The following is a 26639-nucleotide window of genomic DNA, read 5'->3' on the forward strand; positions in this document are numbered from 1 at the left end:
TTTTGTAGTTGTCGGGGAAAAGCCTCGGCCTATTTCATTGCCTAGCGAACATCAAAGCATTGATGTTGTAAACAATCACCCACAATTATAGCGATCTGGGAAGGCACAGACATTGCAGATGGATACCGTTATTAAACTGAGAACATGACATTTGTCTTTGTCTCGTCGTGCTCGCTAAACTTACCTCTGCAATCCATGCATCCCTGCTGCTCTCTCTCTGAGTACTTCCAGATGATTGGCCACCAAAGTTTCTTATATAAACTCATCTACTTGTGATTGTTTAAAAAAAAGTTATTCTAAAATTAAAACTTCATCGTGCTGCACAAAAAGGTCTTTTTCACTGCTTTGAAATGCATGCCACCTTGTATAATTCATTACCAATTTAGACTGTGATGTTAAGCAATCTCTCGGAATTATTAGTTAAAAAACAATGAGCCACCGCTGGATTGGGAGCAAATGGCTGAAATCTGCGGTGTTTTGATTCACTCGTGAGAGCAATGGCTCTATCTTAGCAGAGTGCCCCCACCGCAAGCCAACATTTCTGGCCAAGGGATCCACAGGAAGAAGGAGATTAGCTTTGACTTTCCTGTCGACCACCCCAATCTCCACCACAAGAGTGGAATCGCAGCTCTGTACATCTGTGTGTCTCCTGTTTCTACAATTCTGTCATACATTCTTTCAATCAAAACATCCCTGGTGCAGATGACCGGTCGTCTAAATTGACAGACAGATTTGTAGTACAAGACGTTTGTCATGCTGGATGCTTGTTTTTATTTTGTAACTTTGTGATAACCTACTTTAACCATGGTTTTCTGCACTTAAATAAATACTACTTATTTGTTTCACTTTTTGGTTCTGGAATGATTCCGTTCGTTGGCACACCTTTCTGGTTCTCGGGTTTTGAGTGGGAGGTTATAACGTGACATTTATTTATTTAGGTGGGCTTTATGGCCGAGCTTGCAGCCTTTTTCTTTTGAATACTTCACATAAGCTTCAATCTCAAATAACGAGAATAAGTCCATGTGACCATTTTTTATTTTTAACTTTACATCCTTTTATTTTTTTTAAATGCACCATGAGGCAGAAAGTGCAACTTAGTTTGCTTGTCGTTTCTTTGGAGTCACACATGTGTTGCCTTGATAGGGTCCCTGATTGGTTGTGAAATGCATGTGATGTAAGGAGTCAGCCAATGTGTACCATTACCCTAGACATAGTTGGATTTCTTGTTACGGCGGTACCCTCGCCATCATCTGTTTCGATTTCGTTTCGAATTTTCGATGATACCCTAGACTTCATCTGACTTCCTGTTTCGATGATACCCTAGACATCATCTGACCTCACATAGTCTCACTTCCTGTGATGGAGGTGGAACCTGCCCAGGATAAAATTCTCAGCTATGGAAACATTCATGACTGGTGGTTGGCACCCTATTGGTCTTCCTGAGGGATTTGGGAACAAAAAAAACACTGTTTGGTCACTTGGAAAAGAAAAAAAAATTGGATTAAGTTCATCTCTTATCAATGAAACATTCATAATATAATACTTAAAACTGATATAAACATAATCATAATAACTGTAAAGTCGTTTCATAATTTGATATCTGTCCGACTAATTGAGTTTAGCTTTTAACCTTTTGTTATTCATTGGTCAAGTTAAATAGGCAAGTCTGAACGTTTATTAGCTTTGTCAAATATATCATCTTTCGTGGTTCCAGGGGAATGGGTGTGCACTGAACTTAACTGCATCACAATTACATTTTCTTTTCTCTAGTCAAATAAAGTGAAAGTTAAGTTTGGCGGAGGAGCTTACAGAGGGAGCTCAAATGATGGTTCCATAGATGAATGTGAGTGGTATAATATTTCAGTAGTTAGTGCCCTTACCATTGAGCTTTCTATTCTGGGTTTGATCTTAGACTGGTCAGACTCATTTGAAACCTCTGTCATGCTCTGAGGTAGGGTTAACAACCGAAACGTCTTCTCCTTGCTTCCCATGGTAATTAGCATACCTTGATCAACGTTCTGTTGATTTTGTCCATTAATCTTAAACCATGGGTCCTTGGAAGGTGCTAGTAGGGGGCACTGCATCTCGGAACACACCATCAATTGCTTAATGGGAAGCCAGCGCCACCGATCTCAGATATTCCACAGTATTGTTTTTTTTTTAAAGGAATGGGCAGTTGTGTGCTGGTAGCCCTGGTAATTTCTCGCCTCGACTTTTTACCTGCACGATAAACACAACCTGCAATGAATGGAAATGTTGGGATGTGGATATGGCACAAAAAGTATGGGCCAAATGGCCTTTACCTATATCCAAGCTTATCTTTGACAGTGTTCCATTGCATTATCTCGATACCAGTGTCAAGCAATCTGCGGACAACCAGCATTTTGATTGTGGACTGCACAAACGAGACAATCGCAGGTGTTTTCATTCATTCACTGAGAACTCCTGTGTAGATGAACATGGAGAAGCAAATTAAAGCCGGCCTCAATCTTGCACCCAGAGACCTGGATTATGCTTTGGACAAGCTGTAGTAGTCAAATGTATTTTGGAAACTCATTGTGGAGGACAGACTGTGGCAGTTTCTTTACAAAAATATCATGTAGAACTCTATATAAACATGTAAAAGAAGCTGTTTTTAGTTGAGAAAATCCATATTTAATAAATAATGGCGCCAACAATACTTAGCACTCGGCATGCAATGCTTGCACAATCCTGCATGAGCACCACTCGGTGGTTGGTTCAATTGCCAGAACTGAGCCTTGCTTGCAGGACAACTTGTTCTCGTTGGTGGCACCTTCATTTTTGAATATCTACAGTCACGTGAAAAAGTAAGTACACCCCATGTAATGTTTTGACTTTTTCAACATATTTCAACATACAGCTATTTGATCTTCATTTCAGCAATATTGAAAGATAAAGGTGATATAATATAACAAATATCATGAAACATTTACATTTTGTAGTCCATTGTATAATTTAAATAAACATAAATGCAAATTTCGCATGTGAAAAAAGTAAGTACACCCTTGGCTCTAAGAGGTGGTATTGCCCCCTTTGGCAGAAACAACCTCAAGTAGGCGTTTCTTATAACTGTCTACCAGTCTCTGACATCGACTGGGAGAATTTTTTTCCCATTCCTCCATGCAGAATTCTTTCAGCTGTGCGATGTTTGAGGGGTTTCTTGCATGCACAACTCGTTTCAAATCCCCCCACAACATCTCGATGGGATTTTGATCCGGGCTTTGACTTGGCCATTCCAGAACCCTCAATTTCTTTCTTTTCAGCCATTCCTTAGTGGATTTACTGGTATGTTTCGGGTCAATGTCATGTTGCAAGGTCCACCTTCGGTTGAGCTTCATCCCTCCGATAGATGGCCTCACATTATCCTTAAGCACCCTCTGGTACAATAAAGAATTTATAGTGGATTCTATGATGGTGAGCTGCCCAGGCCCTGATGCAGCAAAGCTGCCCCAAACCATAATATTTCCACCACCATGCTTTACAGTTGGTATCAGGTTCTTGTGGTCAAATGCTGTCTTTGGTTTTCGCCAAACATGTCTTCTGGTACTCTGGCCAAATAGCTCTACCTTTGACTCATCTGTCCAGAGCACATTGTTCCAGAAGTGCTGGTCTTTGCCTCGGTGTTCATTGACAAACTTTAGTCTTGCCCTGATGTTCTTTCTGGACAGCAAAGTTTTCCTCCTGGCACACCTCCCATGTAGATCAAATTTGTGCTGCTCTCGGGCTGAACTTGCTGGGGCGGCCTGGCCTGAACAAATTGGCAGTTGTTTGGAATCTTCTCCACTTGTAGATGATCTTCCTGACATTCGAATGATTGATTTCAAATTGTTTGGAGATCTTTTTAAATCCCTTCCCAGACTCGTAGGCATCTATAACCTTCTTTCTGAAGGCCTCAGAGAGCTCTTTTGATCTAGGCATGGTGACGCCGCACACTTCAACAACAAAGAGCAAACCAAACTAAATGTCTGAGGTTTAAATAAGACAGATTCCTCCAAGATCCTCTCCAACGATGTTCTTTTTTTTTTGTATACTGAATCGTTGCACCTGAGCTGGTGCACCTGATTCTAATTTTAGGTATTTGAAGTAGTGATAAATGTAGGGGTGTACTTACTTTTTCCACATGCGAAATTTGCATTTATATTTATTTAAATTATACAATGGATTACAAAATGTAAATGTTTCATGATATTTGTTATATTATATCACCTTTATCTCTCAATATTGTTGAAATGAAGATCAAATAGCTGTATGTTGAAATATGTTGAAAAAGTCAAAACTTTACTTGGGGTGTACTTACTTTTTGACATGACTGTATATTAAAAAGGTATAATTGTCTAAAACGGCACTTGGTAGAGCACATACCTCCGCCAGGCTCAACAGTTTACCTTTCGTATCCAACTGATAGATTCGGACCTGAACCAAAATCTAATCGGCTTGTTATTGTCACCTAACCAACTCTTCCACCTAGTTTTGTCATAACTCGTCCATAATTTTTTGAGATATTATGCTATATATCGTTTTTGGTCCCATCTCTCAATGGTGAAGAATCACTTTTTAAAAATTATTGTATCTGGATCCAGATCGTCATCAAAATCGAATGAATTCGTCCTTCTCACACACCCAACCTGCCCATCTAATTTCGTCTGAATCCGTCCATAACCTCTTCAGATATCCTGTTGAAAGACAGAAAAACAAACAGATAGACAAGCAGGCAGACAGGGGTGAAAACATAACCTTCGTCCACCTTAGGTGGCGGCGGTAATTACGTAGTTTTCTGCGGAAATATGTTTTGTAAAGGTTACTAAATGCATCCGTTAATTTGCATTATGCTCCACATCGATCCAATCGCAATGGGTCACTTGTTTTCAATGTTAGGTTGATCATTGCATAATTGGTAAATCAATAAGTTTCTCGTGTTATGTTTTGACTGCTCGTGCTTGCCTTTTGGAGCTATTTTTCTGAGATCAGTTTAAAGTGTGGTTTTTGCTGTGGTTTGTGGTGTTGTGTTTTTTTTGTCAGGGTTTGCTTGGGGGTTTATTTTCAGTCTCAGATAGCTTCAGGAAATTGCTGTATAGGATCGAGATTGAAGGGTTGTGCGGAACGGTGTGGTAATATCAACCAGGATAGGTGCTGAGTTTGAAGCAAAGATGGCAGAAGAAAGAAAAGAGTGCCATTAAATAGAGTGACCGAAAGTAAGATTGTACCGGGGTATTTCTAAGCTTTAGGTAAATTTGCGCTATGGCCTGAATGATAAATGGAATTGCTTTGGGGGAGCAGTTTGTAGCAGTTTGCTCTCAGTCGTTCAAACTCTCCACCCAAACCCCAACAATTCCTTCCCCCTTAACCCCACATCACTAACCCACCTCCCCCTTCTCTCCCGAGACTGCATATAGGCTGCCCCGCCTGTTCCTTGTAAACACACAGCCTGATTAACCCCAATTTGCTTGGTAATAGTGGGCTTTCATCCATCCCGGCCCGCCGCTTTGCGTGATCGGATATCAATGTAGAGCAGGCAGGAGCCGAGGCTGAGAAAAGAACGACCTCTAATCCAGTACAGCTGCAAAAAAAAAAGGTTGCCTTCAGGCTACATGATGAATGCTGTGTTTGTCATTTTGACTACTGTATGATTTGTTTAAATATATATATATTATATATATATATATATATATATATATATATATATATATATATATGTATGTATGTATGTATATATTAAAACCCTCCACACAGCAATGGGACTTAACAAAATGGGTCCTTTCTGACTTTGTAGCCTCAAAATGTGCTTTGGATTAATGTCGAGTGGGGATTGAAGCCTCAAACGGTGCTCATTTGATTTCCTGCATAGCCCTCAAATTGCGTCTTTCGTAGCAGCATGCAGGAAGAGGTGAAAGTTTTTGAAGTATACTTGTTTCACAAAATCACCGCTCCCTTTGTGCGAAAGTCACAGCACCGCATTGATGGGGGGTCTTGTTAGGAAGCAAGACTTCACACTGCGTGTATTGACTGCAGCCACGCCAGCTTTTATAGTAAAACTCCTGCATTTCTTTCAAGGAAACTTAACACTGCAATGCACACGTACTTACCGAGGTAACCACGTTGTGATGAGAAGTACAGCACGGCATCCTGCTGGGCCTCAAGAGGCCTTCGACGAAATGCCCGCCTCCTTTTGTGAGACTGTCTCTTATTGAATTAATATTGATGGGTTCATGTGCATTCCATGTCATGAAGGATGTAACCTGATTTTAGAGGAATCTGGCATAGCAGTGGGGCTAATTGAGGAGTTAAAGGCATCTTCATACTACTTAAGATTTAATATAAAAGGAGTATGTGCACTGGACTTGTCACTGGGTCATTGTTATATGACAGGTTGGTACTCATTGAAATCTAACAAGCACGGTTTGTGCATAAATTACCAGCTGCTGCAGTTGGGAAAATCGTAGTTAATTCAAAAACGGTGTGCTTTACTTTCCAATGAATGATGGAATTAGCTCGTAACGAGACGACAACACCACCTTTGTGTAACCAGTTGTTTCTCATTCTCGGCCGCAACAGCTGGGGATCCAGATCCATGCAGCCCATCTTCTGAGCCGGCCCCAAGTCCTGGCGAATCAGTACGTAGCCTGACGGAGACCGTTGCTGTAGCGACAGAGTCATTTGCCATGTCTGCGGCTCCAGCCGCCAGCATGCCTTCGCCACAGCTGTCCCTATCCTCACCGGGCCTTGAGGCAAGGCAAGAAGAGAACCATGTGAGTCCAGCTGCCACCCCGGCACTCAGCCTTTCAGCTATCAGCATTCAAGAGCTGGTCGCTATGTCGCCGGAGCTGGACACCTACTGCATCACCAAACGTGTCAAAGAGGTTCTCACAGACAACAACCTTGGTAACCAATATCATAGAAACCTCACATAACCTCACACCTGCTTTTCTTGTTCATAGTAATGAACCCAAAACCTCACATTGCTGGACTATACATCACTGTTAAAACTTTCGGCCAGAATTTTTTTTCATGGCAGATAGTAGTGATTGGAATTTTTTGTGTGCAGGAAGAGGGAAAGTGGATAATTATTATTAAATATACTCCCATAAAACAAAACATGTGTATGTGTGTGTATGTCTGTATGTTTTATATAATCTTTGCAACCATCTTATGGTTCACAAGCCACATGCCAGAGTGAGGACCAAGGCCTGAGGAATGCTGTGTGGTGTGGAGAAAACTACCGTAGAAGAGCTACAGGTAGTCGACAAAAAATGGAAACACCAATGTAAAGTCTCTTAATAGGCCGTTGGGGCACCACGTGCAGTCACGATCCTGAAGCGATGCGGCACCATTCTTCCACGAGAAAGTCAATCAAATGACACCTGTTTTATTGAGGTGCATCATTCCAGAATATCCCATAAATGCTCAATTGGGTTCAGATCTGGTGATTGAGAAGGCCATGCTATATGGATAACGTCAATGTCATGCTCATCAAACCATTGGGCGACCACACGTGCTCCGTGGATGGGGGTATTGTCATCCTGGAAGACAACCCTCCTGCATGGCAGGAAAGAAATGCTGCAACATGGGGTGAGGTTGATCACACGGTGCCAGTAAGTCACAATTGGCATTGAGCTAGTCTTCTTAGGGAATGACTGGACCCAAACCATGCCAGGAAAATGCGCCCAACAACGTTACAGAACTACCAGAACTCTTCACTGTTGGAACCAAGCATTTATGGTTGTAGAGTTATTTAGGTTGGCACCACATGTACACTCGTCCGTTTGTCGAGAATATGGTGAAGGATGATTCATCTGACCACATCACATTTCTCCACTGCTCGGTAGTCCATTGCCTGTGCTCTTTGCACCACTGGACTTGCAAACGTGCATTGCCATATGTGATGAGCAGTTTGTGCACTGCAACCCGACTATGGTATCCCTCTCTGTGAAGTTGTCAGTGGACTGTTTTTGATGAAACTAGCTGCTCGTGCCCCAGGTTGAAATTTACAGGCAATTGATCTGCAGTTGCTTGCATGCTTTGCCTTGCACTTCAAATTAATGTACAGATATCACGATCCTGGAGTATGCGCTTCCATCCACTGTTGCCCTTTGCTGATGATGTCTTACCCTTGGAGTTCCATGTCAACATCACCTTAGACACTGTAGCTTGTGAAACATCAGCAAGCTGTCTTTGTCACTGAAGCTCCTGCCAAACGTGTCCCAACAATCACCCCTCTTTCAAAAGTCACCGAGGTCTCCTCTTGCAGCTATGTTAGTCATAATTATAGGCAAGCAGGCCTGCGCAGCATTTTTATACATGACCCTAAGCATGCTGGGAAGTCATTTGCCTAATTAACACACGGGCCACACCTGTGTGGAAGCTGTTGCTTTCGTTATACTTGGTGTCCTTCATTTACCCAGGTGTTTCCATTTTTTGTCCAATATCTGTATGTCTACTTAAATCTTTGTTACAAAATTGGTGGTGTTCTTCCTGCAATTCTTGATTGGCTGTACTTCTTCCTTCTTTTAATAATGTGTCCGAACTGCGCTAACCTAATGAAGCCTTTGATATATATATATATATATATACAGACTTGGCATTTAATATGGAATTTTTTTTTTGTGGGGGTGAACTTACTTTTCAAGATGACTTAGAACCAAAAGTTCATTGGAATTATGTTGAAATTATTCGAGATTTTGTTAATGTGACCTTCAAAAGAAACAAAAACCACATTGGCATTTTGAAGCAAATAAATTGATCCTTGAAAGTGATGTAAACTGATATCGAACTCAATTCACGGACAGTACTGTGTTAAACTTCTGTACATTTTCCAGAAGTATCTCTTTATTTTGCACATTAGCCAAAAAAATTTATTAACAAAAACAAAAGTTAAATTACGACTGGGATTACAGACAGTAAAATTACAGTTCAGTACTTCGTGTAGCCCCCACGAGCATTCAGGAGAGCACGTACACATTGAGGCATGCTGTTCACAATGATTTGCCAAGGTTTGGACAGGAATCACTTGCCATGCAGTTACAATAGCCTGCTGCAATTCATGCACAGAGGCAGGCTGCTGGTCCAGGTTGTTGATTTGACGCGTTAATTCTGCCCACAAGTTCTCTATCGGATTCATATCCGGGGACATGGCAGGCCACTCCATATGCTCTACACCACGGTCAGCAAGAAAGTGTTGGATCATGCGAGCACGATGAGGCCGTGCATTGTCATCTTGGAAGACAAAGTTTCCTCGAAAGGCTGCACGAACAAATGGAAGCAATGTTTCTTCCAGAATGGCCCTGTGCTTGAACTGGTTCAGGTTTCCATTCAGGACAACCAGGTCAGTTTTGCCCCCCGCATGAAAAGCAGCCCAAACAGTCACCCCACCACCTCCAGCTTGGACTCTTGCCACTATACAATCTTCGTTGTCGGCTTCATGCACTTGTCTGCGCACTCGGACGCGGCCATATTGACGATAGACCAGAAATCTAGACTTGTCACTGAAGATCACGTGATTCCAGTGTCCTGGCTGCCATTGACGGTGCTCTCTGGCCCACTGCAATCGGCGCTGGTGGTGTTGTCTGGTCAGACATGGCTTTCTCAGGGGACGCCTGGCACGATAGCCTGCTTGAACCAGTCGTTGGTTGACTAGCCTTCTGGATACAGGCACATTTGTCAGTTGTTGCCACTCAGCCCTAAGCCGATTAGCTGACTTGGTACGGCCATTGCGGACTAACCGGTGCAGCCGGCGATCATCCCTCCTTGTGGTTCTGCGGGGACGCGTCCTGACCTCGGTATTGGAGTAGGGACACCCCTCTGAGCATTTCGTTTCAGGATCTTTGACACCTGACCTTGAATGATGCCATACTGCCGAGCAATAGCACGCTGTTTCATGCCGGAATTTCGTAAAGCCACCACTAAATGACAAACAGCATTGTCGAGTTGACGGACCATCTCCAGGGGAAGCGGCAATAACTTTTGTAGACGTGCAGCAGTTGTTTTCCACTAATACAGAACGCAACAACCCTTATATACCCGATTGTGAAGCAAATCGTCAAATGTACCTGTCCGTACATTTTGTCACGCCACCTGTGATATAATCCTGTTATTGACTTCTTGCTGCGACAGACAATCAGTGACATGGTTCTTTTAACACAGAAATCACCAAAGCGTAAAAGAAACTCACCAGATTGATATACCGAGTTCAGAAAGTAAACCCAAGTCAAGAAAAAAAAAATATTCCATATTAAATGCCAAGTCTGTATATATATATATATATATACAGACCTGGCATTTAATATGGAATATTTTTTTTGTGGGGGTGAACTTACTTTTCAAGATGACTTAGAACCAAAAGTTCATTGGAATTATGTTGAAATTATTCTCGATTTTGTTAATGGGACCTTTAAAAGAAACAAAAACCACATTTGACATTTCGAAGCAAATAAATTGATCCTTAAAAGTGATGTAAACTGATATCGAACTCAATTCACGGACAGTACTGTGTTGAACTTATGTGCGATTTCCAGAAGTATCTCTTTATTTTTGCACATTAGCCAAAAATTTTTTTTAACAAAAACAAAAGTTAAAATACGAGTGGGATTACGGACAGTAAAATTACAGTTCAGTACTTCGTGTAACCCCCACGAGCATTCAGGAGAGCACGTACACGTTGAGGCATGCTGTTCACGAGATTTGCCAAGGTTTGGACAGGAATCGCTTGCCATGCAGTGACAATAGCCTGCTGCAATTCACGCACAGAGGTCGGCTGCTGGTCCAAGTGGTCGATTTGACGCGTTATTTCTGCCCACAAGTTCTCTATCGGATTCATATCCGGGGACATGGCAGGCCACTCCATATGCTCTGCACCACGGTCAGCAAGAAAGTGTTGGATCATGCGAGCACGATAAGGCCGTGCATTGTCATCTTGGAAGACAAACTTTCCTCGAAAGGCTGCACGAGCAAATGGAAGCAATGTTTCTTCCAGAATGGCCCTGTACTTGAACTGGTTCAGGTTTCCATTCAGAACAACCAGGTCAGTTTTGCCCCTGCATGAAAAGCAGCCCAAACGGTCACCCCACCACCTCCAGCTTGGACTCTTGGCACTATACAATCTTTGTTGTAGGCTTCATGAACTTGTCTGCGCACTCGGACACGGCCATCTTGATGATAGACCAGAAATCTAGACTCATCACTGAAGATCACATGATTCCAGTGTCCTGGCTGCCATTGACGGTGCTCTCTGGCCAACTGCAATCGGCGCTGGCTGTGTTGTCTGGTAGGGCGTGGCTTTCTCAGGGGACGCCTGGCACGATAGCCTGCTTGAACCAGTCGTTGGTTGACTAGCCTTCTGGATACAGGCACATTTGTCAGTTGCTGCCACTCAGTCCTAAGCCGATTAGCTGACTTGGTACGGCCATTGCGGACTCACCGGTGCAGCTGGCGATCATCCCTCCTTGTGGTTCTGCGGGGACGTCCTGGCCTCGGTATTGGAGTAGGGACACCCCTCTGAGCATTTCGTTTCAGGATCTTTGACACCTGACCTTGAGTGATGCCATACTGCCGAGGAATAGCATGCTGTTTCATGCCGTAATTTCGTAAAGCCACCACTCCATGACAAACAGCATTGTCGAGTTGACGGACCATCTCCAGAGGAAGCGGCAATAACTTTTGGAGATGTGCAGCAGTTGTTTTCCACTAATACAGAACGCAACAACCCTTTATACCCAACTGTGAAGCCAATCATCAAATGCACCTGTCCGTACATTTTGCCATGCCACCTGTGATATAATCCTGTTGTTGACTTCTTGCTGCGACAGACAATCAGTGACATGGTTATTTTAACAAATAAATCACCAAAGTGTAAAAGAAACTCACCAGATTGATATACTGAGTTCAGAAAGTAAACCCAAGTCAAGAAAAATATATATTCCATATTAAATGCCGAGTCTGTATATATATATATATATATATATATATATATTTATATATATATATATATATATATATATATATATATATATATATATATATATATATATATATATATATATATATATTTATATGTATATATATATATATATATATATATATATAGATATATATATTGCTGTGCAATAGTCTTTGACACAATTAGGAGTTACAATATATGGATGTTATGAGCATCAACAATTTACTCAACGGCTCCATTAGTGTGTTCTACTGTTGAACAACATTGGCTGTTATTGATACAACTTATTTGGACGAGAAGGGACTAAGCTTGTCATTTAGAAATCTTTAATTCACATTGATCAGAATCTTCCAAAAACTTGTGGTCACACCAACTCAAAGTAACCTATACATGAGCAATCTAGAATGGCGCTCGGTAGAGCACATACCTCCACCAGGCTGAACATTTTACGTTCTGTATCCCATTGATAGGCTGGATCTGCATCCAGACCTTTTCCAAAATCTAATCAGCTGCTTCTTGTGACCCTCCCAACTCATTTACCAAGTTCCCTCCGAATCCCTTCATAACTTTTTGAAATATCATGCCATATATTGTTTTGGTGACTATCTCTAAATGGTAAAGAACTACTTGAAAATCTTTTATAAATTCTCATATCCGGATCCAGATCTTCACCAAAATCGAATTATTTCCTCCCAGTCACACACCCAACCTGTCCACCAGGTTTTGTCCGAATCTGTCCATAACTTTTTGAGATAACCTACTCACATACAAAGAAACAGACAAACAAGGGTGAAAACATAACCTTCATCCACCTTCAATGGCAGAGGTAATAATATGAAGTGTTGCTGTAAGTAATACATCACATTTACCAATCAAGTCTAATTGATTGCTCATTATCAGGTGTTCCTTATCATAAATATAAGGTGTTCATCTCTACACATAAAGCTTAACTCCACTTTTCATATTGCAGAATACAGATCTATCAGGATTAACTATTAGCTTCAAACAAAATGGCTAAATTTTCTGTAGCAGATCATATAATTGTGTATCTGCATAAAGTAGGAAAAACATTGAGTGAAATAGCTCATGCAACTCGATTTTCATGGTGTGCTATCCCAAGTACAACCAACAACTAGAAAGAGCAATCAGAGATTGCAAACCCTCGCCAGGATGTGTTTTCAGTGGTTTTTAAGGCTTTTGTGTTAAAACAAATATGGCGGCCGAACCACGTGACCGATGACGTCATAATTATTGTTTTCTCTGATAACGTCATAATTATTGTTATTCCACATGGAGAGTTCTTTACAATGAGCCATGTCTCAAATTTGTCTATGCAGTGCTTTCGGAGATATAGAGGTGCAAATTTTTTCGGTTTTTCCAAGATGGCGGCCGAACCACGCGACCGATGACGTCATCATTTTTTTCCCCTCCACCAATTTATGCCTACATGACGCTCAAGAAATTTCATCTTGATCGGATGAAGTTTTGTACTTGTCGAATTATGACTTCATAATGGCGGCACCTATGACATCATCATTAACATATTTTATTCCCTATTGAGAGTTCTTTACAATGAGCCATGTCTCAATTTTTTCTATTCAGCGCGTTCGGAGATATAGAGGTGCAAAGTTTTTCGGTTTTCCAAGATGACGGCCGAACCACATGACCTATGACGTCATAATTAACATAAAAAAATTATACAGGTGGAGTTATAATGGAGTGGAGTTATAATGTGAAAATTTCCTGTCATTCGGACCAACGGTTTCAGAGAAAATCATATTTATTCTGTGCGGACAAACAAACAGACACAAAAAAACAAACGGACTCAAATGCAATACCCTCTCCTCTGGCGAGGGTAAATATAGAGAAACACCATCTGTAATTGACAAACCCAGGACTGAAAGATTTTTTAAAAACTGTCTAACAAGGATGAGGAATACAGTACTTGGAGATAATATTCTTACGGAATATAAAGAAGATAAGCATCAAATTGACAACAAAGCTGGCAGAAGGCTCAGGTGTCATCCATCCATGAACAGTATGAAGATCCCCATTGAAATCAAGACTTAAATAATGTGTTGCAGGAAGAAAACTTCTGTTAACAAAGGGAAACAACACTAAAAGGTTAAAATATGCTATGAAACAATGGATAAAAAACACAGAAATTGGAATATGGAACCATGTCCTTATTGGACAGACGACTCAAAGTTTCAGTTATTTGGATCTAATCGAAGACAGTACGTGAGATGATGAAAAACTGGAACTTGGAAAGAGCCTTTCTTGAAGCCAACAATTAAGCATGGAGGAGGTTCAATTCAGGTTTGGGGGTGCATATTCTCAAGTGGTGTTGGAAAATTGTTGAAAATTGATGGTTTATTGACTGCAGTAAGGTACAAACAAATTTCAATCCACCATGGTATCCTCAGTGTTGGGCTAGCGGCTAGGGTGCCGGCTTAGGATCCTAGGATCCTGGGTTCGTAATCCCGGTCGATCGCTGAATTAACGCCAGGGGGGTTGACTCAGCCTGTCATTCCTTCTGAGGTTGGCAAATTGAGTACCAGTTCACTGGTAATTCCCTGTTTGTCGTTAAAGGCGGCAAAAAGGGTTGGCGTCAGGAAGGGCATCCGGCCGTAAAACATTGCTTCAAAAAGGGGACCGAAAAACAACAACAACCACGGTTCCCAAAAAAGGCCAACCCCCGCTTTGCGGGGAAAATGGCCTCTAAAGGTGGTTATTTTATATATTATGGTATCCTCAGTGGTGCAAGACTTGTGAGTCCAAACTTCATCTTACAGCAAGATAGTGATCTAAGACACTCAGCTGGGATAATTAAAACTTATTTGCGAAATAAAGAGGCCTTCATACCTGGAGCCCTTCAAATGCAGGGAATGGCTCCCTCAAAGCCCAGATCTCTATGTCACTGAAGCTGTATGGAGATATTTGGACAAAGAAAAAGTATAATAAAATATCGCAGCAACTTAGATGATCTTTCGAAGGTCTTGGAAGAAATGTCAAACACCATGCTACAAGAGTTTAGAACAATTTATTTTTAAAGTTTCATGTGAAGAGTTTCAATGGTTTTGAAGGAAAAGGTTAGACATACTCACTATTAGTTAATATCAAGGTATCTTGTGCATAAATTTGGTTATTTGAATAATAATTTTCGTTTTCATAAAGGTGTATTTGCTTTTTAGGAAATTAAACTTTTTGAGCAGAAAGTTTTAGTTTTTATTATGCATCAAAGTAGAAAACTGACTAGGACATTTGCATAGCAGTGTATGTATATAGATATACTGTATATTCTCCTTGTCACACACATGTGTGTATGTACAGTCACGTGAAAAAGTAAGTACACCCCATGTAAAGTTTTGACTTTTTCAACATATTTCAACACACAGCTATTTGATCTTCATTTCAACAATATTGATAGATAAAGGTGATATAATATAACAAATATCATGAAACATTTACATTTTGTCGTCCATTGTATAATTTAAATAAACATAAATGCAAATTTTGCATGTGGAAAAAGTAAGTACACCCCTACATTTATCACTACTTCAAACACCTAAAACTAGAATCAGGTGCACCAGCTCAGGTGCAAATGATTAGAACATCTGTGGCAAAAAGGGTTGGCGTCAGGAAGGGCATCCGGCCGTAAAACATTGCTTCAAAAAGGGGACCGAAAAACAACAACAACCACGGTTCCCAAAAAAGGCCAACCCCCGCTCTAAAGGTGGTTATTTTATATATTATGGTATCCTCAGTGGTGCAAGACTTGTGAGTCCAAACTTCATCTTACAGCAAGATAGTGATCTAAGACACTCAGCTGGGATAATTAAAACTTATTTGCGAAATAAAGAGGCCTTCATACCTGGAGCCCTTCAAATGCAGGGAATGGCTCCCTCAAAGCCCAGATCTCTATGTCACTGAAGCTGTATGGAGATATTTGGACAAAGAAAAAGTATAATAAAATATCGCAGCAACTTAGATGATCTTTCGAAGGTCTTGGAAGAAATGTCAAACACCATGCTACAAGAGTTTAGAACAATTTATTTTTAAAGTTTCATGTGAAGAGTTTCAATGGTTTTGAAGGAAAAGGTTAGACATACTCACTATTAGTTAATATCAAGGTATCTTGTGCATAAATTTGGTTATTTGAATAATAATTTTCGTTTTCATAAAGGTGTATTTGCTTTTTAGGAAATTAAACTTTTTGAGCAGAAAGTTTTAGTTTTTATTATGCATCAAAGTAGAAAAATGACTAGGACATTTGCATAGCAGTGTATGTATATAGATATACTGTATATTCTCCTTGTCACACACATGTGTGTATGTACAGTCACGTGAAAAAGTAAGTACACCCCATGTAAAGTTTTGACTTTTTCAACATATTTCAACATACAGCTATTTGATCTTCATTTCAACAATATTGATAGATAAAGGTGATATAATATAACAAATATCATGAAACATTTACATTTTGTCGTCCATTGTATAATTTAAATAAACATAAATGCAAATTTTGCATGTGGAAAAAGTAAGTACACCCCTACATTTATCACTACTTCAAACACCTAAAACTAGAATCAGGTGCACCAGCTCAGGTGCAAATGATTAGAACATCGTTAGAGAGGATCTTGGAGGAACCTGTCTTATTTTAACCTCAGACATTTAGTTTGGTTTGCTCTTTATTGTTGAAGTGTGCGGCGTCACCAGGCCTAGATCAAAAGAGCTCTCTGAGGCCTTCATAAAGAAGGTTATAGATGCCTACGAGTCTGGGAAGGGATTAAAAAAGATATCCAAACAATTTGAAATCAATCATTCGACTGTCCGGAAGATCATCTACAAGTGGGGAAGATTCCAAACAACTGCCAACTTGTTCAGGCCAGGCCACCCCAGCAAGTTCATCCCGAGAGCAGACCGCAAGAAGCTGAAAGACGTCTCTAAGGACCCCAGAATGTCATCACGCGACCTACAGGTAGCTCTTGCCACTGTTGATGTCAAAGTGCACGAGTCTACCATTAGAAAGAGGCTGCACAAATTTGATCTACATGGGAGGTGTGCCAGGAGGAAACCTTTGCTGTCCAGAAAGAACATCAGGGCAAGACTAAAGTTTGCCAATGAACACCGAGGCAAAGACCAGCACTTCTGGAACAATGTGCTCTGGACAGATGAGTCAAAGGTAGAGCTATTTGGCCACAGTACCAGAAGACATGTTTGGTGAAAACCAAAGACAGCATTTGACCACAAGAACCTGATACCAACTGTAAAGCATGGTGGTGGAAATATTATGGTTTCGGGCAGCTTTCCTGCATCAGGGCCTGGGCAGCTCACCATCATATAATCCATTATGAATTCTTCATTGTACCAGAGGGTGCTTGAGGATAATGTGAGGCCATCTGTCGGAAAGTTGAAGCTCAACCGAAGGTGGACCTTGCTGCATGACAATGACCCTAAACATACCAGTAAATCCACCAAGGAATGGCTGAAAAGAAAGAAATGGAGGTTCTGGAATGGCCAAGTCAAAGCCCGGATCTAAATCCCATCGAGATGTTGTGGGGGGATTTGAAACGAGCTGTGGATGCAAGAAACCCCTCAAACATCGCACAGCTGACAGAATTCTGCATGGAGGAGTGGGCAAAAATTTCTCCCAGTCGATGTCAGAGACTGGTAGACAGTTATAAGAAACGCCTACTTGAGGTTGTTTCTGCCAAAGGGGGCAATACCACCTATTGGAGCCAAGGGTGTACTAACTTTTTCCACATGTGAAATTTGCATTTATGTTTATTTAAATTACACAATGGACTACAAAATGTAAATGTTTCATGATATTTGTTATATTATATCACCTTTATCTATCAATATTGTTGAAATGAAGATCAAATAGCTGTATGTTGAAATATGTTGAAAAAGTCAAAACTTTACATGGGGTGTACTTACTTTTTCACGTGACTGTATATACACACATATATATACACACACACGTACACACATACACACGTACACACACATATAATTATGTGATGAGTTCAGTGCAGTTGGGAATATCCATCGTTTAGAAGACATGTCCAATCCAAAAATGTATTAAGATCTACTCTGCCAATTCAGTAACAAACAAACAGACTCAGGTTTCACATATCCTTTTTTCACATATCCCATTAACAAGCAAACCGCTTTTTATTTTCAACATTACCAGTTTCACATAATCTCCTTACATACAGCATTTACTGAAACAGGAAGTCGGGCTGTAAACTGCCACATGAAGTAGCCTCCACGAGCTTCTACTTTGATGTCTATACACTTGTCTCATGTGAAATAAACCTAATACAATTTGTTTTGGTAAATTTTCTAAAACGTCAATGGATTTTACTCCTACTTTCTCTCGTCCAGTAGCTGGAAATGTTGGTAATAGTGGGCTTTCCTCCATCAATCCAAGTCTTTCCTTGGGAAATCGGAGCTACTCAATCTATAAGGCGTATGCTCATAGCTCATTGGAGTGCTGCAATCCACTTTGGACTGGCACCCCAGAATCACACCTGTCTGTCCTGTATTCTGTGCAATCCAAACCTCTCAAAATTATTACAATCTTCTGTGATGAGGACGAAGCACAAGGTCTGTTGCTCTTCTCCCATTGCAGGCAGGTCGGTAGTCCCTCTGTTTTTTTTTTTACCACTTCTTCTCTAACATTGCTCCCTTTGTTCATTCAGTCCTCTGACCCTTCCAGTCTACTGCAGGACGCAGACATTCTTCCAGTAAACCCCTTCTGGTTAAACTTCCAAAATCCAGGTGGCTTCACACCTCAACCCATTTATTCCTCGCTTCTCACGTTTATGGAACCACCTTCCAGAACTGTTCTGTCTCATTCTTCCCTGCAGGGCTTAAAGCAACCAGTGCACCGCCATCTGTTGTCTTCTACGATTCTGACCTATGATCTCTATTACCCCCAATAACCTTTCCTAACCCAACCATCATATGTGTTAGCTTCAGTGTTTCCTCCCCTCCTCCCTCTTCTCTTTTCCTGTTCATTCATTCCCTTGATGTTTGTCACACTGTCGACTGTACATTGCTCTTCCATGAGCCTCACACCTGTGAATATATATTTTTGGAACTATTGCAGATTTCCAAAGCTTAGAATTTAACACTATTGCATTCACTTGAATTTGAACTTGCAACTTCTTACATGCAAGTTCACTGGCTGTTTTGTTATATCATCACTGTACTTGTAATATTTTCTGAAGTATTACAAAAATTATAATTATTCCAATATAATTTTATAATCTATCTATAATTCCAGTAATCTCTGTACGTTTGTACGTTTGTACGTCTGTACGTTTGTCTGTGACCGCTGTTTCTCGACAACCACGGGTCCGATATACTTTTAACTTGCCAGGTATATTGCTGGGGACCCGAGGATGTGCCTTTTCAAGGTTTCATATTAATCGGACAATTACTTACCGAGCTATGTCCAAAAAACGATTCAACCAATCAGAGAGCAGCGAACGATCGCGTGTGCCGAACGTGGCGGACACACTCTGCCTCGGATGGCACATTTGAGAGCGTATTCATTTATTTCACGTTTGCAAACTATGTTGGCGTTAAACTATGTTTTAAAACTAATAAAACCGAATTTGCGATTCATTCGCTTTCCTGCGCGTTTGTGCACGCGATGGCGATTTCTTTACCAAACTCCGGAAGCCGTTCGCTTTGGACCAAACCATTGCATGTAAATAGAGGGGGGGGATTGTCACCGTACTCGCAAGCCGTTCGCTTTGGACCAAACCATTTCATGTAAATAGAGGGGGGGGATATAATTTTAGATATAGATATAGTACGGGCAATGCCCTAGTAATAGTAATTCCAACAATAAAAATTCCAATAATAATAATTCCAAAAATAATAATATTTCAACTGTCACCCTGGTGTTTCACAATCCGAGCGAGGCATCGATGTGTGTACCATCCCTCGGATGGAGATTAAACTGGGCTTCCCTTCCGCTGCCATTGGTTGATGGATGTTAAAGATCCAACGCTGTCCTTCATGAAGAGTAGGCGAGCTATTGCCGGCACTCTGGAACAATTACAAATTATTGCCCTGATTGACTGCTGGGAAAGCAATGGCAAACCACCCAGCGTAATCTGTGCTGGGAACCTGCCTCAGCAGCAGCAACAATCTGTAAAGAGTATGGTACAGCTCGTCATATCATCACCTTACTATAATTCCCCAAATGTCCATCTGTCTGTCCGTTCGAAGGTACTGCAAAAACGGCTGAACCGATCGCAACGATATTTTGGGTGGGTAATCCTAGGACCCCCTGGAGTAAAATAGGCAATATTGTTTTTCCAATTTTTCCAATTTTCCAGTTTTTCCAAACACGATGGAATAATATTTACCGATATGAACAGTGATGTGGCTTTTATTGAAATTCTACAAATATGTTTAAATTTTGATGAGAATTATGACCCCGCAGCGAATCCGGAAGTGGACAGATGACGGCAATGCGCGGGTTTGATAATATCCCAATACAACCGTCATTCAATCGTAATGTTTAATCGTTAAACGTTAATCGTGTTAATCGTTTTGTTAAAGTATCAATTGATGATTGGAATTGAGTGAATACAATTACGATTTTGAATTTGTAATTGTGTTCACCCAACCGTATGGAACTTCACATCAGGATTTAAATATTTGTTTATGTCACGAATGTTGTTAAAAGTTTATTTTTTATATTAATGTTATTTCATTTGTGATTGGAGTTATGCTGTTTGGAATGAAAAAAGAGATATCGAGTTCAAGTGAATGACGGAATGCCGTGACGGTTTCTACTTTCTCAACGTGACATTCGCGGATCGCCATATGCAGATACGCCATTGACTGGGTATGGAACACACGTACCTGTTTGTTTGCAAACGGGTACGTTTTTCGTGGAAGTCCTTCACGAACTTGCTGTCCATGTCTGACGTGCGACTGAAGATGCGACAGGAATGTGGAATTTATTGGTTTCATGCTTTAGCATTCGCCGTTTCTGCATTGTCTGTTTGCTTCTGGCCTCCCACCCATGCGTACCGGGTACCTCACTAGTCACTTATAATTCTGCTTTCACAATTCTCTCTGGAATTGTTCACAATTCTCTCTTTGACTTCCTTCCCTCACCTATTTGAATGTCACACTTTTTTTTTCAGGACAGAGATTGTTCGGTGAGACAGTTCTGGGTCTAACACAGGGTTCAGTGTCAGACCTGCTGGCGCGGCCAAAGCCCTGGCAGAAGCTGAGCCTAAAAGGACGAGAGCCCTTTGTTCGAATGCAGTTGTGGCTGAATGATCCGCACAGCGTTGATCGCCTGCGCAATATGAAGCGAATGGAGAAGAAAGGTGTGTGTGGGAGAGAGATGGTGGAGGAACTTTGATGTATTGGTAAAAGAGCTTGAGATTAGATATCTTGAATGACTCAAACTGTACATTTAGCAACAACTTTTTTATTATTATTTTCCTTTCACTCCATCCCCGGTCCTTATTGCATACATTTAATCCATCAGCCTCTTTAAAGCGGCGCAGCACAGTCATACCAGATGGTGAGAGCCCTGTGCCCCCACCGACCAGTCCAGCTCCTGCTTCAGTGAGTCCGGCGCCGACAGGACTGGCAAAAAAGGCTCGTGTTGTATTGGCTCCTGAGGAGAAAGAGGCTTTAAAACGAGCATACGAAGAGGAGCCTTACCCATCGCAGCAAACCATTGAAATGCTCGCAGCCCAGCTTGGTTTGCGCACGTCCACAGTCATCAACTGGTTCCACAATTACAGGTACCTTATTGTCAATATCAATAACGAATGCATCCCTGAAAAGTTTATTTGGACTCTTCAAATTAACTTTCACAAGTTTTCAAGTGCACCCATTAGCTGACACATTAGGTCACATTGCAACCTGGTGTATGTCTTTTTTAGGTTGTTTATTTTGTGTGCAATGTTGTTGGCTACATTGGCCATGACAGACGTATCATAGTTGGACATGACATTTTTTATGAGGGCCATTTAGTCGTGGATATTGTCTTAAGATTCCCGTGCTTATGAGACATCCCTTGTTTGTGTGGATGGTGATTTATTTATTTCTGGCTCTGGCAAAACCAACAACAATAGCGAAGGTTGGCAGTGCTGGACAGTCAACCTACCATCACCTCTCAAAAATGCAAACCTTTGGAGAGTCATCATCAGAGATTTATTTTACCACTTTGGTGTCGATGATGGGAGCCTCTTTCAGAATTGAGTCAATGGAATTGTTTGATGTGTTGTGCAGGTCGCGTATACGGCGCGAGCATTTCCTTGAAGAGAACCAGCAGAAGAGCCCGGAGTTTGAAGGAAGCTGCACAGCAAGGATGGCAAATGATGGTGCTGTGGATGTTGAGGGACCAGGCCCAGATCGACCTCATAGCAGAGAGGACCGAATGCTTAACGTGGAAGATGACCAGTGCCAGGTGTTGCAGTTTGAATCCTACAGCCTTCCACCTGCCTCCATTAAGCAAGAGATGGTCGAGGAGGAAGCAAGTGGCATTTGCTTTAGCGATGAAAGGCAAGAAGGCTTGCCATTACAACCTTTACATACACAAGTTGTTGAAGCTGGGTCTGGATCTGGGTCTGGATCTGAAGGAACTTATCTGGATGAAGGAGTCCAAGGTCAGCTGTCACTGCGTTCCAATACATTCTTCAGTGACCTACTCATGGCTAGAGCAACCTCAGCTGCTCTGCGCCTTTCCAGCCCAGAACCTCGCACAGTGGGCAATGTTCTGAGCCCAGCAGTGCCTCTACTTCCATTCCTTCCCCTTTCTGCATCTTCCTCACCGTCTCCAGGACCCTCCCCCAAACCAGAGGCAGAGAGTGGAAAAGGACCACTGGTATCTCCATTTCCCTCAGCATCACCATCCTGCCTTCCAATTTCGGGTGAAACGCCACCCCTGCCACCACCTCTGGTTCCCGGTGCCTCAACCCATTCCCCACTGCCGCCTGGAGCCGGGCCTGGCACGAGAGGATCAAGTCCATTGGCCCAAGGGTCTGATGGTACACTTGCAAAGGGACGGAAAGAGGGGAGTGTGCGCAAAGCACTACGTGACGAAGTAAAGGCCGCTAACTTGAACAGCATCATAAACCGGCTGGAAAAAGCTGCCAGCCGTGATGACTCACCAGACTGGGAGTTCTGAGACCCTTTCTCTGATTTTGCAAAACTCAGACTTTCGTTGACACCCCTTGGGCAGCAGGTGTCACGGACACCCACAGCTACCTGGCAGGAAGGGGTCGAGTAGTCATTGGGGGCAAAAATCTGAAAGCACTTATCTAAGGTTGTACATTGTTTTTATCACTCATTTGGGAGGTGGGTGAGGGAAAAGGCTTTGTGGGGTGCAAAAAGAAAGCCCCACATTCCCCATCCTCACCATTTTTCATATAAATAGATTTCTGTAGCTGAATGCGCATACCCTTTTTCCTAATTCAAAATTCCCTTCTATTCCTACTTGGCACTCCAGAAGGATGCTTTTTGTCAAAAAAGGAAAATTTTATGAAGTAAAGAAAAGAAAAAAGATAAGAGGTAGAGAGAAGAGAGTTTCATTCGCTCTCATTATTGTCTTCACACTTTCCTAGCTTATAGCACTTAGCACTATAGACCTGTGCAGGCGACTGATAATTATTTTAATGAAAAATAAAAACTTAAGGACAGTGACGCCTTGTACAAACATACATGGTAATTATAATAATAATAATAATTCTTATTGTTGTTATTATTATCATTGTTCTTGTCATTTGTTTAATCCATGCAGGTTCCCAAAGCAGAACCCAAAATTGTTTTGTCTCGTGATGTATTTTCCTATCCCTCGGCTGTGCATTTGTTTTGAGTCCTGCCAAGAGAGCAGCCGGCTCGGTGAGCAAGTCGACTCGATGAGGAACTCTCGCGGTTTGTAATCAAGCAAATGTCCGAGGGAAGTTGCTAGGGAGGGACGGGGGTGACAGAGGAACCTGTCTGGATAAGTGAGAGAATATTCTGTGTCCACAATGACGTTTTTCATCAAGGCTGTTTAAAAAAAAGAAGGCACAGATCTCAAAAAAAAATAAAAGAAGAACAATGAGTAGGAGATTCTTAAAAACAAGAAAAGGTACCCTTATTGAGTGAGAATAATCAAGTGACAGCGTGGAACCCAACTTTCAGCCCAAAACTTTTGCTTTCCACTTCGTTCTTTTTACCCTCTTTCTGAACATTACAAAGCTGTACGGTGTACTTGCTTGTCTAATGATGTTGATTTTAATATTTTCGTAGGACAGACCTAGTATAAAAGCTTCGGCTAGAAGGGACCGTAGGCACGTGGAGGGAAGGGGGTGTTAAACAGGAATAACCCAGCAGGAATAACTGCCGATGAGATTCACATGGGGAGAAAAAAATAAAATTGCCTCCAGCTCCAAGAGCGGAAATCAAGTTGCACTGAGCGGAACTCGGCAACGAGAAAAGTCACAATAAGTTGCTTTTATTATGTTTCTTATTAAAAAACAAAAAGAAAAACGAAGGAACAGTTTTGGAAAGTCTAACTCTCGAAACAAACTTTTCCTTGTGTGTGTTTAAAAAACACGCACACAAAAAAAAAATATGAAAATACATGTTTTTGTACATGAACTTCACCGATTTACTATCGCCACACTGAAAGTGCAATGAAAGAGGACAGATGAACAATGAGGGCAGGACCATGTGAGTAATCTCCCATAACTGTCGGGCATGAAAGCTCATTTTTGCAAACACATTGTGACATAGATTCTAAAGCACTTGCTTGAACACTCCAGGGTTTATAAGAAACTACCAGAGGATTATTATTGTTATTATTACTGATATCGTTATTGGGCGCGTCTGGACCTGGAGAGGCGCACAATTAGCCACTTAGCCTTATGGGAGAGATTGGATTGCGGCGGGAGGAGGTGGAGGTGGAGAGAGCGGCACTTGCTTAATTTCATTCTCACCAATGGGGAAAGACTACAGTTTTCTGTCGCTTTCTTTCTATGCATTAATCGGCACCAGTTGGGCCGGTGATGTCACCAATGCCAGGTGCTCTCCGCATGAGAGGATTTCAAAAGTTTTCAAAAGCTTTGAAAGTAGTGTTGACAAGGGAAAATTTCCTCCTCTGGTTCTACTGCATTGCAAATGCAGCAGATAGTTTTTGTAAGCATTTTTTAAACATACGAGTCAAGCGCCAAGCCATTGCCCGTAAATCTAGCCCGAGCCCCAGGTTTGGGTACACTCTCCACTTTTCTCACCTCCTGAACTCCTTGCACCATTAAGTGAACATTCTTCCCTCCACCACCTCACCCCTACCCTGGTGGGTGTGTGTTTTGTGTACTCCTAGTGTGTGGTGTGTTCACCCCGCACTCGCTGGGCATTTTTAGAGTTAGCTTTTATTAATTGAGCTGTTCTTGTTCTCTCTATCTTTCCTCCTCCTCTCTCTCTCTTTTTCTCTTTCTCTTTCTCTCTCTCTTTCTCTCTCTCTTTCTCTCTCTCTCTTTCTCTCTCTCTTTCTCTCTCTCTCTCTCTTTTTCTCTTTCTCTTTCTCTCTTTCTCTTTCTCTTTCTCTTTCTCTCTTTCTCTCTCTCTCGCATGGCAGGAGGCCCAAGGAGGACAAGCTTTTGCCTTTTAGCAGATTTTGAACACCTTTTAACTCTCCATTTTGGTTTAATTTTTACCATTATCGTCTTCCCTGTCATGCCAATTATTATAACTTGCACTGAGTAGCTTGTTTTGTAGATATTTATGCAATCTGAATGATAAATATTCTTCTTCTTTTTTTTTGGTGTTCAGCATCAGATGAGTTCGTACGGTTATACCCAATATGGTTTAATAGTCTGCATGAACATCGTGCGTTTCCACACTTCCCTTTAACGTATCACCGTAACTCCCTCGGGGCCGTTTTCCTTATATTTGCTGTTTGTAGCTTTATCACACGTATCACCCACAGGCGCCGATTTTAAAGTGTTTCTACACGACCCCGCACAGCGTTCAATGACAGCCTTTTTTGCTTAAATAGCCTCCTTTTAGTTGAAATATATACTGAAAAAACTTTTTGTTTCTTCGAGGGCCAATTCATTTTGTGACATACCTCAAAATGGTAACACGGTTTTCATGAGAATGAGTCATAATGGCACGGTGTGAAAACCTTCATTGTGCAAAAGCACTATGACATAACTACAGCTGCCTTTTTCCCCCTCTTCTCTTCCTGTCCCCTCTTTATTGTGGTCAGTCTGCCATCAAGAAGAAACTGTCTTTCACGCAGTGTGGGCTTCACTAGAAAGCAGCTCGTTCAGGTTACCTTTTGTTATAAAAAAAGAAAAAGAAATGGCAGCAGTTGTGTTGAGCTGCAATGTTACTGTTACCCCAAAACTTCCCCACTCTCCTAACCTCGTACCTTTTCGCCGCCCTTTCCCTCCCCTTATTTAACTTGTGCTCAGAGCAATAGCGTTCATTGTCCGGGAGACGGCGTGCTGTAAGATTATGTACAACAAGATTTTATGTGTTGGGTTGGACTGAAGTAAACGCCCTTTTTGTAACAAGATTTGTGTGCGTTTTTATAATGTTGTTTTACATTTTTGACTTGTGAGAGCAAGTTATCAGAATCACGACATCAGCTCTTTATTCCCTCTTCACTCCATGCATTGCTTACCTGCTGCCCCTTCTCACT

The 26639-nt window shown here is 41.5% G+C and overlaps 1 protein-coding gene across 2 annotated transcripts in view; it reads left to right on the forward strand.

The window, feature by feature from the left end:
* Window positions 1-26513, forward strand: part of LOC137439577 (homeobox protein cut-like 1) — a 436829-nt gene extending 410316 nt beyond the window's left edge. For both annotated transcript variants that reach the window (XM_068135458.2, XM_078768104.1), the window contains exons 19-22: window positions 6574-6900; window positions 21133-21321; window positions 21486-21747; window positions 22238-26513. In XM_068135458.2, the coding sequence (XP_067991559.2) occupies window positions 6574-6900; window positions 21133-21321; window positions 21486-21747; window positions 22238-23135 (1676 nt within the window). In that variant the 3' untranslated portion in view covers window positions 23136-26513. The remainder of the gene's footprint in view (window positions 1-6573; window positions 6901-21132; window positions 21322-21485; window positions 21748-22237) is intronic.
* The last annotated feature ends 126 nt before the right edge of the window (window positions 26514-26639 follow it).

This window comes from Myxine glutinosa, chromosome 14 (assembly GCF_964187855.1).
Source record: "Myxine glutinosa chromosome 14, kmMyxGlut1.1, whole genome shotgun sequence".
Lineage (NCBI taxonomy): Eukaryota > Metazoa > Chordata > Myxini > Myxiniformes > Myxinidae > Myxine > Myxine glutinosa.